Source organism: Octopus sinensis, linkage group LG2, assembly GCF_006345805.1.
Source record: "Octopus sinensis linkage group LG2, ASM634580v1, whole genome shotgun sequence".
Lineage (NCBI taxonomy): Eukaryota > Metazoa > Mollusca > Cephalopoda > Octopoda > Octopodidae > Octopus > Octopus sinensis.
This window is the reverse complement of record NC_042998.1, coordinates 187,199,072-187,224,548: the sequence shown is the minus strand read 5'-3', so window position 1 is coordinate 187,224,548 and position 25,477 is coordinate 187,199,072. Positions and strand designations below refer to the sequence as shown.

Here is a 25,477-nt window from a genome sequence, read left to right as displayed (position 1 = left end):
ATCGAGATAAACAATGATTTCCGGAAGTAGAAAGTTTACGAAGTGGAGAGAGAAAGTCGGAGGCACTCGACATTGGTGAGGCAGTTCGAGATGGTCGAGAAGCAGCGCCGTTATGAGAAAATAGAGTTCTTAGGAGAAGGACAAGTAATATATTCGTAGTTTTGTTGTTTATTTTGTAGTCTTAATTTATTGCAGTGAAGTCCCAAGAAGCATTTCCATAACGGGATACATTATTTACCCTTTCTTCTAATTTCTGTTTTTGTCATAAAACAGCATGCTGTTTCAATTTATCACAATGTTTACATCACGGTTCCACTATCTTCCTATATTATAAAATTCTCTTTCCAATTATTTGTGGTACTCATCATCATTAACTTTCTCTGACATCTTTATATATAAAAGTCAAGTTGTGTGTCTGTCTCCTACGATTTAGATTCCTAACTACTCCCACATTTTGCGGTGCAGTTTAACCAAAACCGGGTATCTTATAGTCGTGATTCATATCGAGCCCTTCTGGGTATTAGCGCGTGTCTACGATTTAAAAAAAATTTACCATCATTTTTTATCATTTTAATGCATTTTTTCGCTATTATATAAGGGAAGTAACTCTCTAAAAATGTCTACGATGAGTAAACGATTAAAAAAATATTTACCATAATTTTTTTCCATTTTTAATGCATTTTTTTGCTAGTTTTTGGCTATAACTCTCTAAAAATGCTTATATAGTTATTTCCCTTACAAACCCGAGCAACGCCGGGCGATACTGCTAGTTTTTAATATAATAAGTAATGAAAATTTTTTTCACATCAGAAGAAAATCACCATGAGTTCACTTATAAAAAGAAAATTAATCTTTATTTCTTAAATAATTTATTTGATATTTTATAGTTTTTACTTTTAGCTAGTTTGATTAGTAATCTTTTATTTATCTGGTTCTTATCACATGTAATATTTATTGCCTAAAATCCCTTTTCTTACATCTACCAACTCTTCTAAGAACCTTTTTAATTCTTTCAAATTCTTGCACAATGCCAGCAATTTTGATGGGAGGGGACCAATCGATTACATTGACCCTAATACTTGACTGGTACTTTTATTTTACCGGTTCCATTAGGATGAGAGACAAAGTTAACCTCGACGGTATTTGAACGCAGAACCTAGCGAACCGGAAAAAATGCCGATAAGTATTTTTATCCGATGTCCTAACGATTCTGCCGGCTCGCCTCCTTTTAGAACTTTTTTAATGAATGATACATGCCAAAATTGTTTGTCTGTTCAAGCAAAAGCACTGATACTTAAATTTTATCTGAATAAGGTTCGAAGCTTAAGCTAAAACAACCCCTTCGTTTGATGATAACCAGCGCCTCTACCTTATACAAGACTGCTTGAAATAGCTGCCAAATTTCATTCGAATTACACTCTATCCCTTTAAAAAAAGGACTCTTTAAGTATTGTGACCTGGGTTCCCTGCTCATAGGAAAAAGATAGATTGGCCGCGGATTAAATTATAGATACGATAGAACAGACTTGATGTGGGATTAAATAACTATTGTAGCTGATAAATTTGCTGTTGGTCATTTCTTGGTGATCTCCCTTGTTAACATTTAAGACTACTTTTCCAAAAATACTTACTATATCATTTTTTTGTCTCCCAGATGATATAATCACTTATAATTTCAACCTCTAAACATTAAAATAAACTTTGTTACATATCATGCTCAAGTTGTGACAGATATTTGATTATTATGAGCTGTATATTCTTTTCAATATTTAGTGGTTTTGTGCATACGGTCTTAAACTCTTCAAGTGTGTGTTCTTGGACAATAGACTGCAAACCACAACATACAGTAATATTTAATTTCTTTTAATATGCTCTATGTATGATTGTTACGAACTATTACTTCTTAAAAGACCAAAGATCTTTCAGAATGATATGAAATCAGAAGATCAATATTGTATCTATCCTTGATTTAAATTCCTCTTTTCTAGTTTTACTAATAAATCTTGTAGCTGATCCAACTGAATTTATTGTAAATCTCAGACTGGTACTTCTCTACGAGTCACTTTTCTTCATTTTAAGCAGATCCACTACTTCTACTTTCATCATCATCATCATCATTTAACGTCCACTTTCCATGCTAGCATGGGTTGGACGATTTGACTGAGGTCTGGCAAACCAGACTCCAATCTGATCTGGCAGAGTTTCTACTGCTGGATGCCCTTCCTAACGCCAACTACTCCGAGAGTGTAGTGGGTGTTTTTACGTGCCACCGGCACGAGGGCCAGTCTGGCGGTACTGGCAATGGCCATGCTCAAATGGTGCTTTTTATGTGCCACCTGCACAGGAGCCAGTCCAGTGGCACAAAACAGAAATTATTAATTCCCTGAAAACATTCAGAAAGCTAATATATGGTTACCAGGTGTTTCTCCTAGTGAAGGAAAGATTGTATGAAGTGTGATGTTGCATGGCAAACTAAACATGGACACTGAATGCAGATAATGAGTGAGGATGGAAAGAAATGATGCAAGCATACTCTGTGTGATGTGTAATGTTAGTTTCAATAAACGACATTGTGCAAATGAGCTGAGAGAAAAAGAGGAATTAGATGTAGGATGTAAGAGAGAAGACTGTGATGCATATGGAGGAATAGCAACTGAAAAAAGATATGCCGAGTGATCCAATTTGAATGAATTTGTGGAAGATGAAAACTTTGGGAAATATGGTAAGAAGTAATGAAAGCTGATCTTAAGCTAAATGAAAGAGATGATAAAAGGATTACAACAAATTATCAGATACGATATTAGAGAAGATCCATCCAACCCATGACATTGTAGAAATCTGAATGTAAAAGTAATGATGGTGTTGATGGGGATATGAAATGAGATATGATATTTATGTTTTCCTATGAGTTTAGTATATGAAAAATGTCTTATAAGCTTACACTTATTCACAGACTGCCTCAAAATTGTTCACTTACATTTTATTTCAGTTTGCTACAGTATACAAAGCCAAAGACCTTGTAGATGACAAAATTGTTGCTGTTAAAAAGGTAATATTTTTCATTTACAGCCTCCCAAATAAATGTTACATTTTTATTATAGTAATTTAGAATTTAAAAAATTTATTTTCATCATCTCTAACCATCTTTCACTTTCCCATACACTCTTGCAACCTCTATTCATCTACACCTTCTCCTGCTCCAAATTCCTCTTGCCTCATACCTTGAGGCTCACCTCATTTACTCCCACACTCTCTTCTATAAAGTGAGTAGCCATGCAGCTCCTTTACAGCAAGAAATCCATTCTGTGTGAGTACCTTCTCTCAAAATTTAACCCCTGTCTTCTTGCATAAAAGCCACTTCCCTCTTTACTGGAGCTTCAGTCACTAGAAGGGGATCTTAGTCTTGCAAGTAAGCTGTATGGCTGCCTCACTAGTCCTGGTGTCACAAGAAAGAAATCCAGTACATGTTTCAAAGTGGTTGGCATTAAGAATGGTATTCAATCATAGGAACAATCCCAAACCAGACATCAGAGCCTGATGCAGTCCTCAGATCTGTCTAACCGTCCAACCGATTCACTCACAATTTGGACATTTTGCAGAACTTTATAATCCTTCAATTGCTATTATAAAGTGTGTTTTCTGATGTATTCCTTCTATATCATCCATTTATGATGCTCATGCTATATTTCTTGCCTACAAATATTGATATCATTTTATTGATCCTAGTGAGTCAACTCTAAAAAAACATTTGAAGCATGCTGCTAATAGTTCTACATTATCTCTGACTGTCATGATTATTATACTCTTTTACTTGTTTCAGTCATTTGACTGCGGCCATGCTGGAGCACTGCCTTTAGTCCAGCAAATCGACCCCGGGACTTATTTTTTGTAAGCCCAGTACTTATTCTATCGGTCTCTTTTGCCAAACCGCTAAGTTACGGGGACGTAAACACACCAGCATCGGTTGTCAAGCAATGCTAGGGGGACAAACACAGACACGCAAACACACACATATATATATATATATATATATATATATATATATATATAATATATATATATATATATATATAATGTATATATATATACAATAATAATATATATATATATATATATATATATATATATTATATATATATACATATATATATATATATATATATATATATATATATATACATATATATATTATATATTACATATATATATATATATATACATATATAATATATATATACATATATATATAATATATACATATATATATATATATATACATATATATATATATATATATATACATATATATATATATATACATATATATATATATATATACATATATATATATATATATATATACTATATATATATATATATACATATATATATATATATATACATATATATATATATATATATATATTATATATATATATATATTATATATAGAGGGCATTATACATACATGCCAGACGGCATTAATACATACATGCCAAACGCTAAGAGGGACAATATCATTTCTACCTAAAATATTACTAATCCCACCGAATGCAATTTTTCAAAGTAAGACATTTAAAATATAGACCTATATCACAGTGATTTCATACTTACGTAATCATCACAGCCTATTACGTAAGTATGAAATCACTGTGATACAGGTCTATATTTTTAAATGTCTTACTTTGAAAAATTGCATTCGGTGGGATTAGTAATATTTTTGGTAGAATTACTGATTGTCCTCTTATCGTTTGGCATGTATGTATAATGCCGTCTGGCATGTAGTATAATGCCCTCTATATATAATTAATATGTTCAATAAGAAATAATTATTTTCGAAATTTTCTCTTATGAGTTTTTACGCTATCTACCTGACAATTTCTTGTTAAGTTTTCCTTATTAAGTAGTGTCCTTAATTGCTAAATTTTTATTCTATATATATATATATATTATATTATATATATTACATATATATATATATATATATATATATATCTATATATATATAATACATATATATATATATTATATACACATATATATATACATATATATATATATATACCATATATATATACATTATATATATATATATATATATATACACACTATATATATACATATATATAATATATATTATATATATATATATATATATAATATATATATATATACACATATATATGACAGGCTTCTTTCAGTTTCCGTCTACCAAATCCACTCACAAGGCATTGGTCGGCCCGGGGCTATAGTAGAAGACACTTGCCCAAGGTGCCACGCAGGGGGACTGAACCCGGAACCATAAAAATAATGTTTCTTTAAACATGGCATATTTCATAAAACTGTTCAAATTTACCTTATGTACATCATATCCTTTCTTAGTGCTTACTGTTTGTCACTAGTTCCCCTGTTTGCATAGGATTGTGGAACAGAATTGTCTTCAGAAGTCAACTTTCTACTACCGTACTTTCAGATGTTTATACACTACTATCATTGTTATTGACTAGGCAGAGAAACACTGGTTGCTAAGGGTTATAATGCAAGACCAACAATAGGGTTTCAACTTTTAACTAACCATCCAGTTACCACTCTTCTTTTTTATATAAAATATTTATTTAAACGAACTGTAATCATTTTACCTGAATTTTTTTTCGGGCTCTTTTAGATTAAAATTGGCACCAGAGCTGAAGCAGCTGATGGAATAAATCGTACTGCTTTACGAGAAATCAAATTGCTTCAAGAAATCAGTCATCCTAATATTATTGGTGTAAGTTAAACTGTCTGATCATTTGTTCTTTAAAACTGAGATAACCATATCTATTCAAATTGTTTTATATTTAATCATCATCGTCCTCATCGTTTAACGTCCGCTTTCCATGCTAGCATGGGTTGGACGATGACTGAGGGCTGGCGAACCAGATGGCTGCACCAGGCTTCAATCTTGATCTGGCAGAGTTTCGACAGCTGGATGCCCTTCTTAACGCCAACCACTATGAGGGTGTAGTGGGTGCTTTTATGTGCCACTGGGACAGGGGCCAGTCAGATGGTACTGGCAATGACCTCGCTCGAATCCTCTTACACATGCCACCGGCAGAGGTGCCAGTAAGGCGATGCTGGTAACAATCACGCTCGAATGGTGCCTTTTACGTGCCACCGGCATGGAAGCCAGTTAGCTGCTCTGGCAACGATCATGCTTGGATCATTTTTTTCATGAAAAGTCATGACTATGATTTTCACAATGTTGACTTTGCAGCAGGTGCATATTTACGTACTGCACCAGTTGTAAGGTCAGTTTTAAAATTTCCTTTTGTTTTATTTAGGTGACATGAATTTTAAAAAATTATTTTATATAACAATTCTAATAAATATGATTAACACTCCTTTTTCCATACATTGTAATATTAATGTATGGGTATATATACACTAGCGGCTTTTTTCTGAGATTAATTAAGGGTGCACCTTATACATGAGTGCATATTATACATGAATTAATATGGTGATAGCTGTTTAATTCTCTGCAAATTTGTTATGTAAAAAGCTTAGTTGAAAGCATTGATAAATATTAGTTAACTTTATTGGAATTATATATTTTGAAATAATCAATAGTCAAATTGTGATCATAAATTGATATCTTTTTTAAGAAAAATTCTCTGTGATTCAAGAAATTTTCCTGGTATAACATTCCTGATTCTAGGCTTACTTTTCATCATTATTAGCAATATTTAAAGAATTGTTGAATCTTAAAATTAAAAAAAACTAATCTAGCATTGATCTTAATCTAATGTTTATGGACCAGGAATTCAGTAACTTAATCATTTATTGCTTATTTTTGTTCCAGCTACTAAATGTTTTTGGACACAAATCAAATGTTAGTCTTGTGTTTGATTTCATGGAAACAGACCTTGAAGTAAGTTCCATTGATTTATATTGTATTATTATATTAAGGATTTTGATGCTATTTATTTTTAGAATAAAAACCAACTGTGAATTCTGATGGAATGACTGATTAGCAATTAAATTATTATGATGTTGATGTACTTGAGACCTAAAAAGTCAAGTACATCAACATCAAAATAAATATCAAATGGAAATTGTAGTTGTGATACCTGTGCTGGTGGCACGTAAAAAGCACCATCCGAACGTGGCCGATGCCAGCGCCGCCTTGACTGGCTTCTGTACCAGTGGCACGTAAAAAGCACCAACCAATCGTGGCCGCTGCCAGCCTCCCCTGGCACGTAAAAAGCACCCACTACACTCACGTAGTGGTTGGCGTTAGGAAGGCATCCAGCTGTAGAAACACTGCCAGATCAGACTGGAGCCTGGTGCAGCCTCCTGGCTTCCCAGACCCCGGTCGAACCGTCCAACCTGTGCTAGCACAGAAAACAGACGTTAAACAATGATGATGAGAGTGGAGAGAAATTTCGTAAAGCATGTGCCAAACTGTTATAGTATGCAGCTGTGAAAGTTGATGCTGTAGGCAGAAATCTTAAATTGAGAAAGCGGTTGTATGCAGGGAAGCATAGTTATAGTAGGGTCACTTGAGGTGTAAGATGTTTGAGAATGTGTTATGAGCTGGTGATGGTGGAGGTAGTGGAAGTGGAAACAGATCTAAGAAGTAGATCGGATTTGTACAAACTTTCCTCATAGAGGAGATGGAAGACTGTATGATTGCATTCCATTCATAAGAAAATGAATGTTTTTAACCTTTTAGCATTCAGACTGTTCTGTCAAAAATAATGCTTATTTATTCACATTGCTTTGAATTACTCAGTCATTATCTTGTAGCTTCAAGATTTCAGTGTGAGTGGTTATTTTTAGAATAATATTGTGGTGTGAGAGGCCGTTTCTGGCCAGTTTGAACATAAAGCAGGTAGAATATTATGACCAGATATAGCTGGTTAAAAGCTAAAGGGCTATTGTGTTATATAGACAATAGATTTGAGTTCACAATTTCTGTTGTTTTTCCTGTTTCCTCTCAACTGTCTATCATTTCACTTCTATTTTGTATTTACTGGCTTCCATAAAAACGGGAAACAGATTTTTTTTGTTTCTTGTTATTGTAGTTTTTTTTTTTTTTTTGTAATTATGCAGCTGTAAATTTGTGGCAGGAGTTGGGAAAAAATACTTGTATTTGGTGTGTCAACCCTTTTGCTACCAACCCGGCCAAAATCGCCTCTGGCTCTGTAGTACAAATGTCTTGTTTTCATAAGTTTTGAATTAAAATCTTCCACCAAACCTTAGTCACAATTTATGTTCCTAACACTAGCTTAATGATAACTAAGTTATTTTACTAAATTCTTTGTTATATTTAAAATTAATTGAAAGAAACACAGAGCATCTCAAAATAAATACAGTAACGAAAGGGTTAAGGTAATCCAGGTTTGCATATGAAGTGACACTAATAAGCCACTCCACTCAGTTTTGGAATCCTTTCTGGTTCTTATTTTGCTATCATATACTGTTATTGGTATTTATTATGCTTATCAATGTGCTTTTATTGTTTTGCTGAAGAAGGATCCCCCCACCACTTGTCCTCAACATCTTGGGGCCTTCTGGCTGATAAATGAAATCATTATTATTAGCGATGGAGGATGATGCTTTGAAAGTATAGTTGCCAGAATACAAATTGGCTAAAGAAAGTTCAGAAAACTTTTACTCCTGTTAGTAACAAAAGGTCTCTCTCTCAGAATGAAAGGTAGATTGTACGATGCCTGTGTATGAACAGCAATGCTACATGACCATGAAACTTGGGCTGTGAATGCAAAGGACATGTGAAAACTTGAAAGAAATGAAATAAGTATGCTTTGATAGAGGTGCAATGTCAGTGTGCATGTATGACAAAGCACAGAAAAACTGGGCAAAAGCGGCATCAAATGCAGGAGAGAAGATTGCACTGGTATAGTCATGTGACATGGATGGATGAGGATAGCAGTAGATAGAAGTGCCAGTCGCTAAACCTGGAAAGAACATGTGGAAGAGGTAGACCTTGGGAGACATGGGATGAAGTGGTGAAGACTGACATCAAGATGTTGAGCCTCTCAGAGGAGATAACGAGGAAATTAGATGAATGGTGTTATTCTGTGCTTGAGAAGACCCATCTATTTCAGCAAAACTGAAGCTGTGTCAAGCCTTCACCCACAATTCATTGATTTTCTTGACTTCCTGCTATACTGAACTGATATCCTCTGCACTCAACTCATTCCCTATCTCTCATCATCTGTCCCACTATTTTCTCCCAGTGCACTTCCTATTCTGCCTCATTTTCATATTGCACCTAGACCTCACACATCTTCTCTCTCACATTCTAGGTGGGCAAGCCATGTATTCACTTCTTCAGCAAGACACTTGCTTCTCTCTCTCTATCAGTTTCTTTCTCCAGTCTAAACCCCACTCAGTTAAGGGGGTCTTATCTTGCAGGTAGTTGGCAACCTCACTGGTGCTGGTGTCATGTAAAAAGCATCCAGTACACTCTGTCAAGTGGTTGGCATTAAGAAGGGCATCTTGCTCTAGAACTGTGCCAAAGCAGACATAGAAGCTGACGGAGCACTCTGGCTCATCTGTTCTTATTGAACTGTCCAATCCATGCCAGTATAGACAAAGGGACATTATATGATGGTAGTGATGATGATGATGAGTGCCAGAACTGTCGGAGCATTGGACAAAATGTTTTGCAGCATTGCTTTCTGACATTGTATGTTCTGAGTTAAAATCATACTGAGGTCAACTTTGCTTTCAAAGTCAATAAAATAACGCATCAATTGATTACAGGGGTCATTAACTAAACACCTCCTCTCAAAATTGCTGGCCTTATACCTTAATGAGAAACAAATATTGCCTTGTTGTCTTTTAAACCTTCCTTTGATTTGTTTCAATTTCAGATAATCATCAAGGACTCCAGCATTGTGTTAACACCAGGTCACATCAAATCATATATTCTACAGACCTTAGAAGGCCTTAACTACCTCCATGCACACTGGATTTTGCACAGAGTAAGTTACTTGTGATTTTTTTCTCTCTCTTCTGATTCTTTTTGTTTATTTCTTATGACATTTTATGATCCTTAATTATGAAAGGAGTGAAATGTAAATATTTATTTGCATATTTGATTGGAAAAGCATGGTGACAGATTTTAAGTTTGTGAAGTATGGTGCCAAACCTGAGCTTCTGTCTTATAGTATACTAGCAGTATCGCTCGGGTTTGTAAAGGAAATAACTATATAAGCATTTTTAGAGAGTTACTTCCCTTATATAAACTGAGCAAAAAATGCGAAAAAATGATGGTAAATTTTTTTATCATCGTAGACGCGCGCTAATACCCAGAAGGGCTCGATATGAATCACGACTATAAGATACCCGCTTTTGGTTAAACTGCACCGCAAAATGTGGGAGTAGTTAGGAATCTAAATCGGAGGAGACAGACTCTCACACACACAACTTCAGTTTTATATATAAAGATAAGACCTTTTAAGGTCTAGTCACTGACCACAGAGCTACTCGGCCATGTTCCAGCGACAGACGATCAGCCAGCCAACCATGCTACTGCTCCAGCGATGAAGACGCTATTATATACCAGCACCGTATGACGTTCTCCATCGCCGCCACTGTCATCACCATCGTCGTCCTTCAACTCTATGTTGTCTCCATCTCCGTCGACTTCAACATGTACACATCTACACACCGACCAGGTTTAACTCCACGCTGTTTGTGAGAATATTTCACCAAGGAAAAACAGTTTACCTAAAGGACTATAATCGCATAAATTAGTTTAATGCTTAATTTACATATTCATCATCTCAACTCCTACTCTCATCATTAAAGTTACCTGAAACCTCAACTGGATTTGTATAATTAGGTGATGCACACAAATGATTCACTGTGGGTGCGTAAAGTTTTGAAAATTGTATATTATAGAATGCTTGAGATGAGCTTTTGAGAAAAATTTCCTGAGGCAAAGGGATGGATGTAATGTAAATATTTTTTGAAGATGTAAAATAATTTTCTGTGAAAAACAAAACAAAGATATTAAACTAAATTAGTCATTAAAAATAATGTTTTGTTTTTTTGTTCTTAGGATCTGAAACCCAATAATTTACTAATTAATGATGAAGGAGTTCTAAAACTTGGAGATTTTGGTCTGGCTAAATTTTATGGATCACCCAATCGAATCTATACACATCAAGTTGTTACAAGGTTAGTATGAATAACACTTTATTTAAACAGAAATGTTGACAGGGTCTTCTTTCTTCCTTACTCAAGATATCTTAGACTAGTCATGGACAAACTGCAATCCACAAGACTTTCTGAATAGCATACGTGCCTAATGATAAATTACCTGAATTTTTTTTCTTTTTAGTGGTGCAGCTCACCTACTGATGAGCCAATTCTAGTAAAAGGTTGTTCATGCTTGTCTAAGTATGGGTCTCTCTCACACACACACACACACACACATAAATGTTTTAGACCACATTCTGTGTGATCGTTACCAGCGTCGCCTTACTGGCACTTGTGCCTGTGCTAGTAGGGTGCCAAGAGTACCATCCGAGCGTGATCGTTGCCAGAGCAGCCAACTGGCTTCGTGCCGGTGGCACATAAAAGGGCACATTCGAGCATGATCGTTACCAACATCACCTTACTGGCACCTGTGCTGGTGGCATGTGTAAAAAGATTCGAGCGAAGTCGTTGCCAGTACCACCCGACTGGCTCCCGTGCCGGTAGCACGTAAAAGCACCCACTACACTCTCGGAGTGGTTGGTGTTAGGAAGGGCATCCAGCTGTAGAAGCTCTGCCAAATCAAGATTGGAGCCTGGTGCAGTCATGTGGTTCACCAGCCCTCAGTCAAAATCATCCAACCCATGCTAGCATGGAAAGCAGACGTTAAACGATGATGATGATGATTCTTCAAAACCTGATTTGTAAAGATTCAACAACTAGCTTGTAGATATGTGTGTTTTGTCTCTGCCTTTTTTGTACCACTACTTCTCTGACCTATCTAGTTGCAGACTGTCTCCAGTTAAGGCCATCTATCTCATCTTATCCTTGCAATGTTTTGCCTCTTAGGTCTCATGCCTAATACTTTTCCTTATTGTTCCTCAACTGAACTACCACTGTCTCATTTCCTACAGTGAAGTCATTAAGTAACTTGCAGGACAAAAAAAAGAGTCCCCTTCAACTGAGTGAGGGTGTTGTTAGAAAGGGAGATTGCTTTATGCTAAGTTTTGAGAGGTTAAAGTAGGATAGAGAGACAAGAATAGGAGTCATGCTGTAGAGAAGATACATGGCTATCTTGTATTATATAAAGGTGGGTGGGAGTAGTTGGGAAGATAGATAAACATGTTCTGTTGTGTCTGGGGAGAGTCATTTTCTTTTTGTGCCTTGTAATGTAAAACACTCACCGGTAAAATTTCCACTTATTTCTTATTTTTATTTTCCTAAAATTTTCATTGTGTCTTGCAACCTTTTCGAGAGTCAAGACTACTGAAAAGGTTACAAGACGCAACGAAAATTTTAAGAGAATAAAAATAAGAAATAAGTGGAAATTTTACTGGTGAGTGTGTTACATTATAAGGCACAAAAAGAAAACGACTCTCCCCAGACACAACAGAATATGCTTCAACACACGAACTCATATAAAGAATCTTACAAACCAAATCCCAAAACGAAAGATAAACATGGTAATGATGAAATATCAGGGTGTTTTCTCAAGGTACAAGAAAGTGAGTAGAAGAGAGAATAGGGACAGAAGACCAAGTAGGGTGGTGGTTAAGTTTGTGAAGGGAAAGTGACATGGTTGGAGACAGAGGTAGAGATGAATGTAGTGAATGGTGAACAAAGGTGGAAATGTAGTTGATGGTAAATACAAGTTTGTTGGGATGGTGAACGCAAATGAAGTGGCTTAGAAATGAGATGATGTTAGGTGGTGGTATAGAAAAGGTGGAGAGCAACATGTTGGCTTTGATGGCATGTGCCATTGCAGTGCACCGCTGCATCTGGACTGGATGCTTTTTACATATCCCATAATCCTGTGAAGCATCCTGGTACCAAAGGAGTTCAGCAGTGTAAAAAAGATGTGGATAGGTGAAAAATAAGATGATGGGTGGAGTAGATAAAGGGTAAGTTGGGGTAGGGGAGAGAAAGAGGTTCTGTTGCACCCACTACACTCTCGGAGTGGTTGGTGTTAGGAAGGGCATCCAGTTGTAGAAACTCTGCCAGATCAAATTGGAGCCTGGCGCAGCCATCTGGTTCACCAGTCCTCAGTCACATCGTCCAACCCATGCTAGCTTGGAAAGTGGACGTTAAATGATGATGATGATATCTTGAGGTGGTTTTGATAGATTGTCTGAAAAAAGACAAGATAGTCATAGAATGCCATTGACCATTATGGATTTGTTTGGTCAAAGCTGACTTGCAGGGTCAATCAAGAACTGCTAACATGATTGTTATAACTCTACAAAATGTAATGTTTTTCTGGTTTTGTTTTCTTATAAATTCTGTTTATAATTTTCTTTTCATGAATAATGTTTTTTTTTTCTTTTGTTTGACTGTTAATATTCTTTTATGTTTCAGATGGTATCGGTGTCCAGAATTACTGTTTGGTGCTAGGAACTACAGTACTGGTGTTGATACCTGGGCTGTAGGTTGTATTTTGGCAGAACTGCTTCTCAGGGTAGATCGTGTTTTATTTTTAAGTTATATTATCTTCTTAATCATATCCATATTTACTGATCCTTTGATAGCAATAATTCTTCCATTATGATGATGATGATGATCATCATCATCATCATTGTTTAACGTCCGCTTTCCATGCTGGCATGGTTTGGACAGTTTGACTGAGGGCTAGTGCTCCAGAAGGCTGGACCAGGCTCCAATCTGATTTGGCAGTTTCTACAGCTGGATGCCCTTCCTAACACCAACCACTCTGAGAGTGTAGTGGGTGCTTTTTACGTGCCACTGGCATGAGGGCCTCTCTGGCGGTACTGGTATCGACCACGCTCAAATGGTGCTATTTACGTGCCACCGGCACAGGAGCCAATCAGGCGGCACTAGCAACAACCATGCTTGAATGGTGTTTTTTATGTGCCACCAGCACAGGAGTCAGTCAGGCAACACTGGCAATAATCACGCTCGAATGGTGCTCATGGGAGCCAATCAGGCAGCACTGGCAATGATCACGCTCGAATGATGCTTTTAATGTGCCACTGGCATGGGTGCCAATCAGGTGGTACTGTCATCAGCTACAACAATGATTTCACTTGCCTCAATATGTCTTTGCAAACGCAGTTTATTGCCCAATGATTGAAGGGTACTTTTAAGTGGGCTGGTTATGCTGCACTGGCATAACCCACAGTTATGGTTTCACTTGGCTTGCCAGGTTTTCTCAAGCACAGCATATCTCCAAAGGTCTTGGTCACTTGTCATTTGCCTTGGTGAGGCCCAATGTTCGAAGGTCATACTTCACCACCTCACCCCATGTCTTCCTGGGTCTACCTCTTCCACAGGTTCCCTCTACTGCTAGGGTGTGACACTGTTTCATACAGCTATCCTCAATCATTCGCAACACATGACCATACCAGTGAGTCATCTTTCTTGCACACCACATCTGATGCTTCTGTGCTAATCCTGAGGGTGTGGGAGGTGTGAGACTCTGGGATGGGGGACAGCAGCGTCATACACCTGAAGAGAAAGCTCGCATTTAGCAGAACTCATAAACATACAATAGCCTTCAACTTGCATGCACTACATAATCACTACATTACATAGGAGATAAACCCTAAGTAGGGATGGGGGAACATTAAGCCTTTAGTAGTGTTCATGAGAGAGGTCAGAGGATAGAGACTTCCGGTACAGGTGGTGGGGGGCCGGGAGGGCAGGTGCACTGCGAAACACCAAAAAAACTCAGGCTGCCAGTGTCAGAGAATATTATGATAATAATATGGGCATTTGCATTCTTAACTAGAGCTACAACCAACAGTTTTCGGTCAGCCAATCTGTGACGAATTAGATAAATGAATGAATAAGTGACAATAATAGATGAGCGTGAAAGAGAGGGAGAAAGAGGGAGAGCTGGATCAAATGAGGGGGATGATACAGATATGCCTATTATTATATATTGCTTTATTATATTTTAATTATTTTTTGTTTTGTTTTGTTTTAGGTTCCTTTTTTGCCAGGAGAAACTGATCTAGACCAATTGACACGAATCTTTCAAGCTATGGGTACACCAACTGAAGCCACTTGGTCGGTAAGTTTTGGTGTTTGATGATGGAAGCAGCAGCTTTGGATCCAACTGAAATTATAGAATAAGAGGAAATAAAAACAAGCATAAGTTACTCCTTTGAATTTATATGAAATCATTTTTAGAATGGAATTTCAGTGAAAAATTTTATTTCAATGGGTTTATGCCAGTGCCGCCTTGACTGGCTTCTGTGCTGGTGGCACATAAAAAGCACCAACTGATCATGGCCGTTGCCAGCCTCCCCTGGCACCTGTGCCGGTGGCATATAAAAAGCACCCACTACACTCATGGAGTAGTTGGCGTTAGGAAGGGCATCCAGCTGTAGAAGCACTGCCAGATCAGACTGGAGCCTGGTGCAGCCTCCTGGCTTCCCAGACCCAGGTCAAACAGTCCAACCCATGCTAGCATGGAAAACGGACGTTAAACAATGATGATGATGGGTTTCTCTTTTTCTCATCATTGATATTTATGGAGAGTGCTTAGTGAATAAGGTACTGAATAAACCTATCTTTGTTGCTGAGGCTGACATTAGTCTTTTAAAGGTACAAACTACTTAGCTATGTAAGTTCCCTGGCTGAAAGTTGCAGCAGCACTGTTAAATGGGAAAGTATTTTGTTGACTCACCATGCTAAGTTCAGTTTATCTGGTAGGAAAAACTATTTGCAATAGAGACCATTTATCTTTTCTCATCTGTTTAATGCAAAGAAAACTGGAGGCAAGCACTAATCCAATTTTCACTTATATGACTTTAGTTGACTTGAGTCTGTGGAAGAAGACATTTGTCCAAGGTGTCTTGCAGCAGGATCAAACCTGAAATCGTATACTTAAAAAACAAACTTCTTATCCACGCAGCCAGAATTATACTTACTGTGTATCAAGGCATATAAAATTGTCGTTAAATTTTAGCCTTTTCATTGTAGCTCCAAGTGTATATATTATTTCCAAAACTTTTGTACAGCTATTTTTTAATGCTGATGTCACTAACAAGACTATAGTAATTTCTAACTGTATTTTCAGGCCATGAAAGAGCTTCCAGACTACATCCAGTTCAAGGAATTTCCACCCAATCCCTTAAGTTCTATATTTACAGCAGCATCAGACGATTTACTGGACTTGATGGCTGAATTACTAAAGATGGATCCATTGAAAAGAGCAACAACTGAAAAGGTACAGTTTTCACTTGTGTATCTAAAATATTTCTGAAATTATTTATAGTATACGGTTGTGTGTATACAAATATGTATCTTTTGAATGTACCTGCATGGCTACACACACACACACACATACTCACAAGGATAGTGTTAAAACAAAACACAAGTTCGCTGATTCTGCCTAAATGAAAGTACAATGTCTCACATCATCAACATCACCATCATCATCTTAGTGTCCACTTTTCTATGCAAACAGAATTTGTTGAGGCAGATTTTTTATCGCCGGATGCCTTCCCTTTATCAATGACCGCGTATGTTTCCAAGTAAGGTTTTTTTCCCCTTGGCTGGATCTCTCTTCACAGAAGTTTGGTGACAAGGGACAGTACTCATATGATGGTGATATACATTTACAACAATCCTGATATTAAATTTAGTGTCCAGTGAAGGACACCATATATACACACATACACACACACACACACACACACACACACACACACCACACACACACACACACATACATAGGTGCAGGTGTGGCTGTTTTTTTAACAAATTTCATTCCAAAACACATGGTCCTGGGTTCAGTCCCACTGTGTGGTGACTTGGCATGTGTCTTCTGCTATAGCCTCAGACCAACCAAAGCCTTGTCAGTGGATTTTATAGACAGAAACTGAAAGAAATCAATCGTGTGTATATATATATATATATATATATATATATATATACGTAAGTCTATATGTGTGTCTTTGTGTTTCTCCCTCATGATTGTTTCACAACTGCTGTTCATTTATTTACATCTCCATAACTTACTGGTTTCACAAGAAGAAACTAATAGAATAAGTACCAGGCTTATCAAAATAAAAAAAAAAACCACTAGGCAGTGTCTCATATTTTTGGTTGCCCACTCAGTTGTATCTATCAATTTATCTTTGTTTGTGTGTGTGTGTGTGTGTATATATATATGGATTTCGTAGACAGAAACTTAAAGAAATCAATCGTATATGTATGTATGTATATATGTAAGTGTATGACTTTGTCTCTGTGTTTCTCCCTCATCACTGCTTCACAACTGCGGTTTGTTTATTTACATCCCCATAACTTACTTCTTTCACAAGAAGAAACTAATAGAATAAGAACCAGGCTTATCAACATAAAAAAAAGCACTAGGCTGTGTCTCATATTTTTCTTTGCCCATTCAGTTGTATCTATCAATTTATCTTTGTGTGTGTGTATGTATATATATATATATATATATATATATATATATATATAACCAATCCCAAAAAGAAGGATTTGGAGGCTAAAGAACCCTTCACATGGTCAGAGATTTAGGGACATCTACATCAAGAAATTTTAGGAGAGAGAAGAGGATCTACAGACATTGGACATAGAAGGTAGCTGGAAATTCCTACGGAACAGCTTACTGAGTGCCACAGACCAGGTCTGTGGCTGGTGCAAAGTCCCTTCCAGACCTAGAGTTATGTGGTGGTGGAATAATATGGTAGACAAAGCTGTTAGGGCAAAGAAGCAGGCCTGGAAAGCCTAGAAGGATGTGGGTAGCAGGGAATGGAACCAGGTAGCCAGAAGGGAGGCTGGGCGGCAAGTATACATATCCAAGAGCGAAGTGGAAAAGAAGAAGTTTGCCAATGTCCAGAGACATTAGGACCAAAGAACTGACGTATTTCGGATTGCAAAACAGTGTGTGAGAGAAAATTGTGATGCCACAGGAGAGAAATGTGTTTGAATGGATGATGAGGCACTTGCTTTTCGTGATTCTGAAAAGAAAGAGGCTTGGAGAAGCCATTATGAAGGACTGCTGGACGTGGAGAATGAATGGGAGGAGGAGAGCTTGCCAAATGTTGACCCAGTAGAAGGACCAGCTATCCGTATAGATAGCTCCCTAGTAGATAAGGCAGTTAAGGGTATGAAGCCAGGAAAAGCCCCCGGCCCATCAGGAATCACTGCTGAGATGCTTAAAACATCTGGTGGTGTGGGCTACGGCCTAGTCACCCGCATTGTAAACCAGGTAGTTCATGATGGAGTCATACCCAATGACTGGCAAAGCAGCACCATAGTCAACTGCTACAAGGATAAAGGTGATGCTCTAGATAGAAATAACTACAGGGGTATCAAACTGCTGGATCAGGTAATAAAGATCATGGAGAAGGTCATAGCCCATCTCTTCAGGGAGAGAGTCTGCTTAGATGAGATGCAGTTTGGATTTGTGCCGGGTAGAAGCACCACTGATGCCATATTCATGGTTCGACAACTGCAGGAGAAATACCTAGCCAAAGATAAACCCCTATACTTAGCTTTTGTGGACTTGGAGAAAGCCTTTGACAGGGTCCCCCGATCCCTTATCTGGTGGGCAATGCGGAAACTGGAGAGTGATGAATGGTTAATAAGGGCTGTACAGGCCCTTTACAGAGAGGCTGTTAGTAAGGTTAGGATTGGCAATGAGTTCAGTGAAGAATTCTGGGTAGAAGTTGGCGTCCACCAAGGCGCAGCCCTCAGTCCCCTTCTATTCATCATAGTCCTCCAGGCAATAACAGAGGAATTTAAGATGGGTTGCCCCTGGGAGCTCCTCTATGCTGATGACCTAGCCCTCGTAGCAGAATCAATACCAGAACTAGAGAAGAAATTTTGTGTGTGGAAGCTAGGTTTAGAATCAAAAGGCCTTAGAGTCAATATAGCAAAGACCAAAGTTCTAGTAAGTAGGAAGGCAAACTCACCACATACCCCTTCAGGTAGGTAGCCCTGCTCAATCTGTAGAAAAGGTGTAGGTAGAAACTCCATAAGATGTACCCAGTGTAATCTATGGACACATAAGAGATGTAGCAATATCGAAGGAAAATTAACCGAGAAGATAGGTTTTGTGTGCGGCAGATGCACAGGGGCAACAGACACCACAGATACTCAGAAAACAGATTCCATAACACTCCTGGGAGAGAAATTAGAAGTAGTTGATAGTTTCTGCTACCTAGGTGACCAAGTTAGTAGCGGGGGTGGATGCTCAGAGAGAGTTACCACTAGAATAAGAATAGCCTGGGCAAAGCTTCAGAAGCTTCTACCCTTACTGGTGATAAAGGGTCTCTCACTCAGTGTGAAAGGTAGATTGTATGATGCATGTGTGCAAACTGCCATGCTTCATGGCAGTGAAACGTGGGCTGTGACTGCAGAGAACATGCGTAGGCTTGAAAGAAATGAAGCTAGCATGATCTGCTGGATGTGTAATGTCAGTGTCCATGCACAACAGAGCGTAAGTGCCCTGAGAGAAATGTTGGGCATAAGAAGCATTGGATGCAGCGTGCAAGAGAGACAATTGCATTGGTATGGTCATGTACTACGGATGGATGAGCAGAGATGTGTGAAGAAGTGCCACTCCCAAACTGTTGGAGGAATTTGGGGTAGAGGTAGACCCAGGAAGACATGGGACGAGGTGGTCAAGCATGACCTTCGTACATTGAGCCTCACAGAGGCTATGACGAAAGACCGAGACCTCTGGAGATATGCTGTGACTTCGAAGACCCGACAAATGAAGTGAGTTCATGGCTTGCAGGTTGGCCTGCTGTACATGAGGAGACCTATTGTGTCAAGTTAATCAACATCAAATAAAAATCGTATGGATATTGCAGTTGTGATACCCGTGCCGGTGGCACGTAGGGCCTCACAGAGGAAATGAAGACCGAGACTCCTGAGATATGCTGTGACTGTGAAGACCCAACAAATGAAGTGAGTTCATGGCTCACAGGATGGCCTGCTATGCTAACCTTGGATCATAGAGTGACCCGCTGTTGTTGAGGAGACCTATTGAGCCAAGTACGTTAACACCAACATGAAATGAAAATCAAATGGAAATTGTAGTTAAGATACTCATGCCGGTGACACGTTAAAAGCACCGTCCAAACATGGCAGATGTCAGCGCCGCCTGACTGGCGTCTGCGTCGGTGACATGTAGAAGCAACAACCAATTGTGGCCGTTTGCTAGCTTCATCTGGCTCCTGTGCCGGTGGCACGTAAAAAGCACCTACTACACTCGCGGAGTGGTTGGCGTTAGGAACGGCATCCAGCTGTAGAAACACGGCCAGATCAGACTGGAGCTTGGTGCAGCCTCCAGGCTTTCCAGACCCCAGTTGAACTGTCCAACCCGTGCTAGCATGGAAAATGGACATTAAATGATGATGATGTGTTACTTATACATTCGAAAACTGCTGCACCAATCATAATGAAATTTGGAACACAAAATCCAAGCCTAGGGAGAAGGGTAATACTGTGTGTTTCATACAATTTCATGGACCAAAATTACTGAATGGATTCTTACGATATTTGAAACTTAGATTCAATGCATAAGGATGGGTATAATGCAACATGTTTGGTTTGAATTTCAGATGGCTTAAAGGGGGCAGAACTCCCATGAAAATTCATATATTTTTGATGTTGATGAAATTTCAACCATGGGTAATTGATACACATCAAGAAGTATTCTCAAAGTTTCCACTGCACATGAGGATTCTAAGACACCCTAATGGGGGCCTTAACTCCCAAACTTTAGTCATTTCTTTTATGATCCAAAACTAAGTCAAAAGTACCGAATGGATCTTTACAAAATTTGGAAATTATATTCTATGCATAAGGACCATAACCCCCATGACAATTCATATATTTTTGCTGTTGATGAAATTTGAACCATAGATATTAGACACAAATGAAGTAATATTTATAAGGCCCCTTTCATGGGGACTTAACACCCACAATTTAGTCATTTTATCTAAGAAAAGACGAATACAGCTGTACTCTTGGAAGCTGTAGGGTCACCCAAACATAAAAGATGAGCATTATTTGTAATTCAATGGTACAGCAGTGTAAGAGTTTGCTTTGACATATACTTAGATTGTGATTTCTGCAATGTGGTGCATAAATTGTCAAGTAAATGAGAAGCATCTTTGCTTCCACTGATTCAGTTGCAAAGTGTTGAGTAAAGTTATTTGATTGCAGACCTCCCTTCAGTCTTTTTATTATCACTGGGTCACACATAGTCCCTAGATGGTAACATTGATTTCAAGGCCTTCCCAGATGAGTGACTTCAAAGACATTTATAGATTGTAAATTTATTCTATCCAGTTACGTATCAGTATAGTGGTCATTTGCACACTCCAGAGGTGACAATTTCATTTCTCCCTAGCCCTCACATCACACAGTTGTTAATGTTTATTTCAGTTGGGTCACGCCCTTCCAATTGCTATACATTCATAATGCATGTTACGGCTGTGCCTGTCACCTGGATGGTGAGGAATCCTACATTGGGAGTAGTAACGACTGCTTATTGTGATCATTCATCTTTTGGTTTCCTGTAGCTTTGCTCTGTTTTACAAACCATATATTTCCTATTTCAAAGAAATTCAAAAAATAGATATAGTACCCAAGTTAAAAAGATTCTCAACAATTCAACTTCTCTGGTTGACATTAAGACACCCACCCCCAATAGGGGCCTTAACACTCACATTTTAGAGCTCCATGACCTCCATTTTTCAGGAGCAAGATCCTTTTAACAGGTTCTGTAAGACTGGAATTTTGGAATATGCACATAAAAATCAGTAGTAAGGGATACATGTGGCACGATTATTGTGTTAAACTGTCGTATGTCTAAATTTGGCCAAATGTGTTTTTTTAAGTATTTAATTTTGCTTGCAATAGCCAGTTGTTTTTGTCAAAGTATCGTATCTTCAGCTGCTTCAGATGCCAAGATATGAAAATTGTAAAAGTGGAGTACATGAGTCTAACATTTTTCAAAAGTGTAGTAAGTTCCACATACAACAGTTTTGCAAAAATATTTCTGACTGAAAATATCATACTTGCACGGAATTATGATTTCATGCACCCAACAAAGTATTATTGTTAAACTGTTGCTAATGTAAAAAGAAATGGAATGTTGAAACTGTTTTTTTGTTTTATGAAAGAGTAACGTTGTAGATTTACGACACTTTTATATAACGGGGTTTTTTCAGTTTCCATTTACCAAATCAACTCAGAAGGCTTTGGTTGGCTCAAGACTATAGCGGAAGACACTTGCTCAAGGTGCTACACAGTGGGACTGAACCCAGAACCTTGTGGTTGGGAAGCAAGCTTCTTACCACAGAGCCACACCTGCACCTGTGTGTGTGTATGTGTATTTACTGCTTGGTGTATAGGCCATTGAGAATTAAGTGACTTTGCTAGGGACTCAATGCACATACTAGTGAAAAGATGCAAGCAGGTAATGCTTTAGATATTAGGTTCACACCCTAATGACTTACTGGCTTTGATTCATTGAATCCTGTGATTCTGTTAATATCGTTACTATAAAGGAAATGGATATATGACCTTTGGAGATGATTAAAAATATGAAAATATATAATTAAATTTGAATCAGTTTTTCAATCATTGTTTTCTGTTTAGTGTTTTAATTTCTCTTATTTAATTTGTCAGGCTTTACAAATGCCATACTTCAGCAACCAGCCAGCCCCTAGTCTTGGCACTGATTTGCCTCGACCCAGACAGAAATCAAATAAAGATGACCAAGATCCAAGGAAGTCAATGAAAAGAAAAATAATTGAAAATTCTGGTCAGTTCCTATATATTTCGATATATCACAAATTGATTCTGTTTCTCATGTGTAGGTGAGAGCATGATTTATTTATTTGAAAAGTAAAGAAACCAATACTGGTAATGAAAATGAACAAAGGGAGAATTCACTGAGCAAAGTGTTAGGTGCAGGGTTGTGTCAGGAGATAAAGTGCAGAAGTGGGTGTATGTGGTGGGCTTCAGCAGGGGTGTTATAATACTTGGGAGTTCAGAAGAGCCAAGTAAAGGAAACGGCATGTCAGCCAGATGATAATTTTATTTTTGGTTGTAGCCTAATATGTATTTGTGTGTGTAACAACAAGCAGCCCATTGTTCACCTGTCCCAATGGTGAAGAGCAGAGTGCATCAGATTGCATGGATGCTGTAGTATTTACCATATAGTTGTTTCATTGTGAGTTCATAAGACTTTCAATGGATGATCAGAGTTCCTGCAAACAGTTCCTGTCTATATTTGTAAGCCACCATACATAATTAGTGGCAGGTCATCCACGCATTTTGCCTTCTCACTGTAGGATACTCACAGACACAATTCAACAATCCACCATCTATTTCTATTTCATTACTACCCAAAAGGGGCTAAACACAGAGGGGACAAACAAGGACAGACAAACAGATTAAGTCGATTATATCGACCCCAGTGCTTAACCGGTACTTATTTAATCGACCCCGAAAGGATGAAAGGCAAAGTCGACCTCTGCGGAATTCGAACTCAGAACGTAATGGCAGACGAAATACCGCTAAACATTTCGCTCTGCATGCTAATGATCTTGCCACCATCACCAGGAAGCCACCAGATTCCAGAAGAGACATCATCTGGAATTTACTATTGCACTGCTGGTGTCAGACCTGTCTGCCCTGGGTGGCCCTATCAGGGACTTGATGGCATCGCTCTGGCACTTGTTTCAAAGTGGATATGAAACTTATTTCTGACCCTCGAGTCTTTGGCATTTGTTGCTGGAACTGGAAGTGGCTTCAACATACTGCAGAATTGGCTACCGATAGATGTGCATGGATTGCCTTGACCCATGATGTGGTGAACTCAATAGGAGCCAGCTTAATCCCTCCCAGGCTAATGCAGTTGCAAGACAAGTAACAGCAGCATCATACCAGATACGTAATGAGTAGTCTAAAGTTAGTTACACTTGGACTTCATAGAGGGTGACCAAATGATCAGAGCTAAAGTACTTTTTGGTCCTAAAGCAGATACCTAGCAACTGGTAATTGTATTCTATGCAGGTGCAGATATCATCTTTAGGAAAGAGCCTGGATTTTAGAGATGAACCAGTAATTGTGTCTCTGTTGAAAAAAGTAGAAGTTGCTTCTGTGTTAGTATGTGGTGGTTAGGATAAAGATTAGACCAATCATAATTATCATCATCTTCATTTAATGTCCGTTGTCCATGCTGGCATGGATTGGATGGTTTGACCAGGCTGGCACGCTGGAAGGATGCACCAGACTCCAGTCTGATTTGGCATTTATAAAAAAATTTTAATGGAATAATCACACCACACGTTTCTTTAGAAAAGATGTGAGCATCAAAACACTTCTGCTTGTTGGGGATTAGGTGACACAGAACCAGGTTCAGTACTTTTCAGCATTGAAATAATTCAAATATAACTTTAAATTTCATTAGTGTAGAGAAGGGTGTTGTTTTTATGCAAATCAACATTAAAAAAAAAAAAAAAATCAACATTACTAACGGTGCCCCAGCATGGCCACAGCCTTAGGGCTGAAGCATATAAAAGACCCACCACCATTACGAATATATAATCTATAATCATCATCATCATCATTATCATACATGTAAGAAATTGTTGTTTTATTTACAGGTAGTTCTCTTGCGAAACGTTTGATTTTCTGAAGATCCCTATTACATAATGCAGACATTTTACTGAAAGTTTTCTCAGGATTAAAATCTATTACTTTACGTATCCTTTTTCTTCCAAAAACTACATTTTTTTTTCTTTTTGTAACATTTTATCTTTTTCATACTGTCATAATTTAAAACAAAAACAAAAAAGAAAATTAAAGATTTATTTTAATTAATTTGTTTATTTTGTCTTTTTTTAATGGTGATTTTTTTTTAAAAATAAGGAGGAAATGATTGGCAACTGAATATGAAAATACTACTGAAACTGTTGGGATATGTTGAATCATTATAGAGCATGGATTGAGAAACTCATTAATAGTAAGATAATAGATCTTACTGTTATTAATGAGCATTTCTTCATTGGAAGGACTAAGATGTTATTAAAGAAATATATGAATGTTATGATGCAGACATTATTTGTTATTTGGTAACTAGTAAATAGCTATATGGTGACTGTAGATAATACAACTCACTGAAAGACAGTTAAATGTTGGCCCTGGCATCAATAATAATAATAAAACATTGTGTACAGTGCTCAGATGCACTACAACTCATCTAAAGTGTATGTATAGTACATAGGGTAATGTACAAGCGTCAGGAAAA

General features: G+C 37.7%; 1 protein-coding gene across 1 annotated transcript; it reads left to right on the top strand.

The window, feature by feature from the left end:
• Positions 1–5: 5 nt before the first annotated feature.
• On the top strand, positions 6–24,931 carry LOC115232524 (cyclin-dependent kinase 7). Its single transcript, XM_029802444.2, has 11 exons — positions 6–144; positions 2,990–3,049; positions 5,666–5,767; positions 6,839–6,907; positions 9,879–9,989; positions 11,072–11,190; positions 13,564–13,663; positions 15,152–15,238; positions 16,250–16,399; positions 22,849–22,984; positions 24,834–24,931. Exons 1-11 carry the CDS (start codon positions 91–93, stop codon positions 24,863–24,865), a joined length of 1,020 nt encoding a protein of 339 aa, XP_029658304.1. The 5' UTR covers positions 6–90; the 3' UTR covers positions 24,866–24,931.
• The last annotated feature ends 546 nt before the right edge of the window (positions 24,932–25,477 follow it).

Coding starts and splice junctions, on each gene's coding strand:
- LOC115232524 (XM_029802444.2), top strand. CDS start 91: ATGGTCGAGAAGCAGCGCCGTTATGAGAAAATAGAGTTCTTAGGAGAA. Junction 6,908..9,878: donor TCATGGAAACAGACCTTGAA/GTAAGTTCCATT, acceptor TTTCAATTTCAG/ATAATCATCAAGGACTCCAG. Junction 22,985..24,833: donor AAAAATAATTGAAAATTCTG/GTCAGTTCCTAT, acceptor TTTTATTTACAG/GTAGTTCTCTTGCGAAACGT.